Source organism: Myzus persicae, unplaced genomic scaffold (assembly GCF_001856785.1).
Source record: "Myzus persicae strain clone G006 unplaced genomic scaffold, MPER_G0061.0, whole genome shotgun sequence".
NCBI lineage: Eukaryota > Metazoa > Arthropoda > Insecta > Hemiptera > Aphididae > Myzus > Myzus persicae.
The window spans coordinates 24,033-33,509 of NW_019103508.1; the positions used below are offsets into that span (position 1 = coordinate 24,033).

The window sequence follows — 9,477 nt, forward strand, 5'->3', positions numbered from 1 at the left end:
AATAACATTATAGTAATATAAATATTGCGATTTTGTCCCGGACAACAGTCACTATAAAAATTAATAATTTCAATATCTTCTTTCACTTCCTCAAAAATGTGTTTGAAAAGACATGATGCAATCTCCTGGCCTCCTCTTGCAGCAATTGTCTCATCCCACAAATAGCAAATAGGTCTTGATTGATCAATAGTGGTTTCATACATTGTTAAGTTGAGTGTCCATAGTTGCCTCTTATAAAATGATACACCATTCATCAACATTGGTGTAGGAAGGCATTTTTGCAAGTCGAAAGAAATAGTCAAAACTTTTGAGTTAGTCTTACTTAGGTATTTATCTTTTTTCTTTTCTTCATATTATGATTCTTCAGCCATTTCTAAATGTTTAATTTTGTCTATCTTAGCAAATTCTCGTGTTTCTTCATCTGTAGTTGATTTCATAATCATTTCGTATTTATCACATTGCTGACATGTGTCAATATTTGGTTTCTTAAATGACATATTAAATTCTTCAACAAAAATTTTTCTGTATATAGCTTCATTAAGTACAACTATTTCTAAATCTTTACAGTAACTGACATATAATCTATACATTTGAGATATAGATAAATCAGGGTTTAAATAAGTTTTTTCTGAGTGAGCTCTTGAGTAGTGACTTTCCACAGCAGGGAACATTTTGATGTGGTTACGAATCATTTCTTTGTCATTTTCATTGATTTTTTTATGATTTCCATGTTTACCTCTATTGTCAACTTTGCACATACCAGAATTAGTTGATCTTTTTTTTTTCAACCGTATTCCTTACTTGTTTTAATGTGACTGATAAGGTATTTAAGAACATGAGTTGACAAACTTGAATATTTTCACTTCCTTTTGAAAGAAAATATAATCTACTATATTTTCTTCTACTCTCCACTTCTTTGTTTTTTCTGACCCTTGGCACTTTTTTATCAGTTTCAATGACAGACGATGCAATAAACTGTTGTTGACTTTCCCTTGGTAAATTGTAATAGTTAATGAAAATGATTTCTCTGTTTTCACTGGAAAATTTTTCAAAACATTTCATTCTACAAGAACATGGCGGTAATAAAGACTTTTTTTTTATTATTTTACTTTTTGTATTAACATATTCAAGGCCTTTTGTTTTTTTTTCTTTTTCAACATTTCTTACCCAAGCTTTAGAATTTGATAATCGTTTTCTAGTTTTTAGACCCTCATTTTTCTTACGTCCTCTTTTATTTTGTTGTACAGGATCAATTTGTTGCACAAATTCATTTTCTTCTGCATTTGGTAAACATTGTTCATTGTGTTGCAGTTGATCAGTTTCTGACACAAAATCATTTTTTTCTGCATTTGGTATACTTTGTTCATTTAAAGTGTTATTATTTGCTTCAATATTATCAATCATGATTGAATCATTAGACTCAGAACTAGATACATTTTTGTCATTAAAGGGTGGTACATACTCATCAGATGAATAATCGTTATAATCAATACTACTTTCTGAACTAGATGATATGCAGGATAATTTTCTTTTAACAATACTATTTAATGAAGATTGAGTGGAAGATGATGTTGATGGATCTAAAATATTAATTTATAATAAAAACAGTATTTTATAAAAGAGAACATAATAATATTTAAACTTACCCATCTGACACATGCGCACCAAGTGTCTTGATCTAGAACTCATTGTACTCAAATTAATTTTACACTATTAAAAAATAAATAACATTACTAATACCTAAGTTACCTAACAACTAACAATTAACAATAAACAATTTAATTGAGTTTTATTACATTTTAACGTCCGTTATTAACAAATTATTATCAGTTAAGCTAAATAAACCATTATCAGTTTGAAAAATAAAATAGGCCAATCTACACATGTACAAAAATCATTTAGTCCTAACTACACTTTGGCCAATTGTTTTAAATATGATTTTTTCACTGATATGGCCAATGTATTGATAAGCCTTATCTTCAAAATAACAACACTTAACTCTTCGTTCAAATCAAATGGCCAATCTTTACGCTAAGTTGGTCACACTTGTTCAAATACATTGGCCCTTTTATCAACAGGAAAATAATCGAAAAAAAATTACATTGGTCAAAGAACCTCAATTTCATCAAAATGTGACATTGGCCCTTCTTGCACCAAGCCACAGGTATTTACTATGCAAAGGAACAACAGGAGGAAAGAATGACCTATAGGAAATTTAAAGTCTGTTCCGAACAGGAGATAAAAAGGAGCATCAATATTATGTTTATTTATTAACTTTTTCAAATATACCAAAAAATGGCCGTCACTCGACTATCTGCTCATATGACTTTAATAAGTAACACAAACTATATTACACAGTCGAACTTGGCTAACTCCAAAAAGGATAACCAACAAGTTAGAGTTATCCAAGAATTCGAGTAATTCAAGGATAATAATACAATAGTAGACAATTCTAGGAACCTGGAAAAAGTTCGCGGTTTCGACGATTTCAAGTTACAAAAGTTCACGTCCATCAAGTTTAAGTATACTATATATTTATGTATTATAAGGTACATACGATTTTGCATGTAAAACCAAAATTAAGTACTTCCGTGGCCGATCACACGAGGTCCAATGACTCAGATACCGCTCGTTCGACTTCTGATTTAAACGCATAAATACTATTAAATTTGACGTTACAATTATTTTACTGCAACGTTACACAAAAATGTCTCACATCGACAAAAGTCGTGAATCGCAATTCATCGTCTGCTGCTGGAAATGCAGAAGAAAATTAGAACGCCAGGGATTCGTACGCATCCGATTCGTGACGGGATCGTATATAATGTACACTAATAAGTAGTTAGAGGTATACACATTATTAAGAGACATATACGACAACCAAGTGTTACGGGCGACGAGGTAAACCAGCCGTTGGGCACTGTGGTTTTTATATTGTGGTTTTTTTCCCCAAGTCTGTCGGGAATAAAATTACGACGAATCGGAGTTCAAATTACGCGAGACGTATATTTTTAACACGCCACTCGTTTAAGCACCGCTGAATAAAACATTCGACCGACTGCGAAGACGACGACGACTTAAATGTAAATAGACAAGGTTGACAAAGTGAAGTGTAAGAGCGTTATTTTAAGTAATGAAAGTTTTATGTAAATCGCGAGTTATATACCACTTGAATGTTCCACCACCACTGTCACTGTCGCCGGTTCCCAGAATAGTATATATAACGCACAACGAGTACAATTTATTACCAATCAGACGTAAAAAAATTTTTGAAATATAAAACCGTCCGGTGCCAGACGTCGAGAAACCGTTTTTGTCCACACTCTTTTCACTGATTCGTACGAGAAGACGAACAAAATTTGATTAGTATTTTCAAGAGTTTAATATTATTTCGAACATTAGATAAGTAATGAGTGTTTATTGTTCACTAGATACCATTTGCATAATGTTAAGGTTTCTAAATGTGAATTTTGCATTACAAAACTATTATAATCAAATAATAATATTTTATATTATTAGAACAAGCCATTAATGTATAAATATGTAAACCAATAAAATTTCCTGTTTAATACCTAATTAATTATTCTTATGTCATTGAAAACGAATTGTTTTAATAACATTCTGAATCATAACAATATAAACCATACTAGTTTTATATAATTATATCTATTTGTAATTTATAAATGTATTATTTTGTATTCGTTAAATATGGGTTATAAAACATCTATGAACATAATAATATTGACATTATCATAAAATATCAATTTAAAAACAAAAAAATAACAATATTGGTAATATTTTAAATGTATTATTATCATTATCATTGGAGTTTTTATATTATTACTTATTTTTATTATTTTATTAAGGGGTTTTATTAAGTTAATTTTATTACGACCCCCAAACTCAGTTTATATTAACTAATATATTAGAGATCAATGTTTTGGGAGAACTTGTTCTCAAGGAATTATTACACACAATAATTTCTGTAAGGACTTTCAGTAGAATGAAATGGTTATAATTTTGAAGAACCAGGAACCGACGTTTTTATTTTTTTACATGGACTGCTTGTGTACAGAAACTGAAAAAAACGCCGTCGTTTGTTTTCTCGAAAAACCGAATAGTTTTTTTTGCTGTGAATAAAGTCCCACCAATAAAGTCCCCCCCTCCCCCCTAATAAATTCTCCCATATTTAAACGTAAAAAAAATTATACACTAGTTCATTACCATGGCCCAAACCATTTGAAATCTCTAGAAGGGACGAGGTAATTCTTGTACGCTTACGAATAGGCCACACTCGCATGACTCACGGATATCTCATGGCCAAAGAAGACCCTACATCATGCCCGAAGTGCGGAACAATCATCACCGTCAAACATATACTTACCGAATGTTGAAAGTTCATTGAAAGGCGCATTGAGCTAAAACTTCCTGAGACACTATACGAGACACTAACACCCACTCCTGAGACGACCAAAAGACTCTTTAATTTCGTCAACTCAACAGAACTGCGTCAACTGATTTAAATTTTTGTAATATAGTTAAAATAAATTTGTAAATATATAGAAAACTAGTAGAAATTAAGATAGTATGTAAGAAATTAATATAAATGTATATATGTAACGCCGGCTAATAACCTCGCATTTGATGCCTTAAACAATTAATAAAAAAAAAAAAAAACGATCAAATTTTCGAAAAAAGATAAAAATCATTTTTAAATATTATATGTTTATAGTTTTATGGCCATGGACACTTCTAAATCCGTTAAAACTTAGGAAGTTGTTTTTTTTTAAGTTACATGAAATTCAGTTAGTCTTTAACCATCGTGGACTCAATAATTAGCATTATATTTTAAATTTCACTGGACTTAATTATTATGTAAGTACATTAAATAAACAATCCAGGACTCGATTTGTTCTAAAATGTTTAATTTTATTGTGACTTGGTTCGCATGCAGCCATTTTTTCACTTATCTGTAAACGTTTAAAAAAATAATGATAATAATACAGCATGGTTACCCTGGTTCTTTAGTTATTTTTTAACGAGGCGTGGCGTGACCAACTTGATAATTATAGAACTAGAACAATAATTCAACCAAACGCGTGTACAATTATTATTATTATTAGTAGTACCATAAACAAGCATCCTAACAAACAATAATGAAAAAGAAACTATAAATTAAACTAGTCGGGTGAATACAAATAATAACAACCAAAAAATCCGTTTCATTTTTAATAATTCATTATTTTCGTGTCGAGACGACACGATAACAACTTGCGCATTACGATACGATCTGGTGTAATGTCGTGCGCGTGGACTTAATGTAAAAATATTAATTATTTAAATACTTCGATATGGAAACTTAAATAATAATATATACTACACTTCCAAGTGACGTTCTACTTAGTATACCAAACAGAACAAAATAACGTTTAAGGTGATTGTTATCTTTGGAAATGTTCAGTCTTTGGTTAACACAAGTTCAACTTTTAGGTTTTTTAGTACAAATTGATCATTATAGTCAAACTATGAGAATTTTGAAAATATATTTGAATATGTAATATAGAGTGATCTACTTGAGAGATAGAATTTTCTAAATTTATGATTATATTCCCCTTAATCCTAAAGTAGATAAACCTTCTTATGTTAGACAATTAGAAATTCAAAATGTTTCATATTTTAAATTTTGAAGTAGTTCAAATAAAAAATGTATGTTAGAACCTCAACTCAACCTCAATTGTAGAGTTTACGATAAATTCGAATCTATTTAAAAGTTCTTATCACTTCACTAGAACACGTCTAAATATGTCTATAATAATCTCGCACGTGTGCTTAACAAAGAAATAACTAGAGAAAAGAAAAGCATGATTAACTTTTATCGCTAAGCGCGGTTTTTTTTTTGTCGAGTGTGTTAGATTATGCAAACAAGGCAAGACCAAATGACACCAATGTAGACCGTTTTATCGTCAAAATCGTTCAGTGTTCTACGATATCGATTATATTATGTAGGTATTTATCGTTTTTTTTCGTTCAGATTTTCTCTTGTGGTGCGGTGACCGAGCGTTTTCCTCTAACCGTAGGTCTCATATCCGTCTCACATCGCCGTATCCACCCAAACTAATTTTTTCCGCACATGCGAGGTCAGCACATACTGAAACTTTTTGGGTATCCCTTCGTTGACCCCATCCCGATATCATCACACCGTCAAAATGCTTCGACAATTCTTGCAATCCGTGGGTTGACCCGAATCAAAGTGGTCACGAGGTACAGTTGCAGTAGGCATCGCCCCCGTCCTGACCGTGGTTCAATTCGTTTCTGGAAGACGATAACGCATTCAGGAATAATGATAAATTCTATAACAGGGTTATCGCTGTGGGTGAACCGAATACTTTGTGCTTCTCCGTTTGCTTTTTCTGTCGATCAGTAGGTACGATAGTAAAACGACAGGTGTGGGCTTACGTGGTTCGCATTGAAGAAACGCAAAATACATACAACATTATTATACGAAATAAGTTTCAGACTGACCTTTTCAAAAAAATCTAAACAAACTAAGTACAACTAAATATAATCATTATAGAATCGCCACTACCTATATGTTGTATTAAACTAAAGTAGACGTTATACATTATTTGATAAACAATTTTTCGCACTGTATAATGTTATTTGAACTACCACCACTGAAGACTAAGATAAAAAGAGTCCTTATCGTCTAAATTTAAAGTTCATTTAAATAACCAAAGGGCTTGATTTTCGATAAACATTAAAAAATATGTATTCGCTAAACAAATTATTGGAACATACTTTTCAAATTAAAAATTGAAAATGTGTGTTAGGTTTTAAATTTGAACTCAACTGTACCTATTAACCACCTATATTGTACCGAATAATTACTTCCAATATCACCCAGAGTGTTGGAGTCTGGGCCCTAGAAGTTTGTTTAATATTTTTATTTCCTGATTTCTTAACACCTGACACCCAAATAAATTATCCGGGCGCAAAGTCCAGGTGTTTGCTGATGAAAAATAACGAAATCGGTTTACCGATTCGGTTACAGAATATTGGTGTTGGTTTGTGGTCGATTGTTCTGAGTGGAGGTGCCGACTACAGCTGACTTCCATGCACTACGAAAGTACGGAATCATGTTCTTTCAGTTAAACGGATTGATAAAAATGAAAAACGCACGAAAAGCTTTTCAACCCCATAATTTAATCGTCATGGCGTTGTGTTGTATACAATATATATTGTGACGTACAGTAATGTACACGTCGACCGAGGGTCAGGTCGAGATGGGGTTTTTTGGATTTTTTCAGGACGTCATCCAGCCACTAGCGCCGTTTGATTTGCTCCGCAAAATCTACGAGGACCTAACCCATCCGCCACCACCACTTTCCCTTCAAACGCTCCAAATTTATTGATACGATAATATAATAGTAGTTCTACCTAGTCACTCTTTCAAACTTGGACTAAACGATTCGCCCTTTTTTGCTCTTAATTTAACTGAATATATCTGTAATCTCCCTTATATTTTATTTAAATGTCCTGCTTTACTGGTTAAAAGGAAAATGCTATTCAAAATTCTAAATCTTTTAATTTTCCTTTCAATCTCCACTATGTTTTAAATACATAATCAGTTACAGCTATAACATTGATAATTACCTTTATTTAGATTGCTGGCTTCATAATATTGTATAAGAATCGATGTGTTTGTAATTATATCTTGTATTTTATTTCACTGTAAATGTAAAGTTGTCATAGTTAATACTAAGTAGCAGCTCAAAATAATAATAAAAAAAAAAAACAATAGTATTAAAATATATAACGCCACTCGAGCGGGGCGTGTAAAAGAATAAAAAACGACAGGCTGTACAACCACGATTATAATATATTCAATTTTATAAGCTTGTTTTGGACAACGCGCTTATCTTTATCCGATTTATTTTATACTTTGCGAACGATATTTAGATAGACGACGTTAAAAATTGAATGATTTAATCTACCGTTGCGCACTCATGTGAATAACCCTTCCTCGGTTAAACCCTGCCAACGAGTACAGTAGAAATCGTTTATAATGACTTGCAAGATTATAATGAGTAATAATTGATAGTAATGACAGTCGGAGTTTAAACGCCATCAAGAATATTTAACCATAAATTGTTGTACGACAAGCGTAGAGTTTACATCGTCGTTATGTTAGTAGATAGGCATTGTAATGGCTGTGTTAAGTATAAGTTCAAAAATAAATTCATCGTTATGATGAAAAACGATCTTCCGAGTGAAGAGCGTCCAAATTTTCAGTAATTTAGGTAACCAAACAATAATTGTTTTAATAACAACATAACGAATTTAATAAAATATGTTCCTAATTTTTTTCCGAACTTCGTAAAAATTATTAAAATTTTTTAATTTTACCTCCAAAAAGAAGATCAAATTAATTATCAGAAACCTCTGTCAACGTTTATGAAAATTTATTCTAGTAGAAAAAGCTTTTTCAGTCACAAAAAAAAGTACATCACTCTATAATCAATACATTCTTTGCTCCTTTCCAAATCTAAAACAAGTTAATACGAAACAATAATAAATACCAACATTATATTATTTACTCTAATGATGACGTATATTATTGAAAAGTAATGTGTAGTTTTATATCACAATAATATCATAAATATTTATTACACAATCAAAAAAAATGTGATATTTTTCTTTGTAACACAGGTAAAAAAAAATGTTTATAAAAATTGTACTTATTTTGTTTGTTGATTGTTCTACTTTTGAAAAGTTCGGTTCTGATCTTATGGTACCATTTATCATTATATAGCCATACAATTTGATACTGATTGTTTAATATTTTGCCTTTTCTTGAAATGTATTTGTGTTATGAGCCGTCACTGTATACTATTGCGTGATAATTATAGACATTTAATTCGTCTACTTTTACAAAAAATAAACATCATATTATTATCCGTATACGTTCATCATTTGAACGCTATAACAACCGATAACAATTAGCACAATATAACATTGGAGTTTTTCTGGGACTTTTATGATTTTAAGTCGTTAAACCCGGTATGTCATTACAACCGACGTCATTATAAAATAATATGGTCTCGGCTACTGTTGTAGATCAAATACAATATTATATATAACATAAGCGTTTAGCGATTTAATGCCAGCGCGTTGTATTCCTATATAAATCGACATCGAGATTATAACACCACCATGTTCTCAACACGACTTTTCTCACTCTACTATTCTCTCCCTCTCGCTCTCTCTCTCTCTCTCTCTCTCTCTCTCTCTCCCTCTCCCTCTCTCACTGTTTTTCTCTCTCCCTTAAAATCTCCGAATCAAAAACGTTAATCATACTAATATATATTTATGAATGAACGCGGGCGTGCTTGTAACTGCAGTCTCGATCGCGTCTAGACTGCGATAAAACGACCGCGTGAGTGTATATTTCTGCTCTTGTGCATGTGTTGGTGTGTG

The 9,477-nt window shown here is 31.5% G+C and overlaps 1 protein-coding gene across 1 annotated transcript; it reads right to left on the bottom strand.

Moving 5' to 3' along the window:
- Positions 1-542: 542 nt before the first annotated feature.
- Positions 543-2,159, bottom strand: LOC111034633. The gene is made up of 2 exons (XM_022315931.1): positions 1,647-2,159; positions 543-1,580 (listed from the first exon to the last, which is right to left on the bottom strand). The coding sequence occupies exons 1-2, from the start codon at positions 1,687-1,689 to the stop codon at positions 766-768; spliced, it is 858 nt and encodes a 285-aa protein (XP_022171623.1). The 5' UTR covers positions 1,690-2,159; the 3' UTR covers positions 543-765.
- Positions 2,160-9,477: the final 7,318 nt, after the last annotated feature.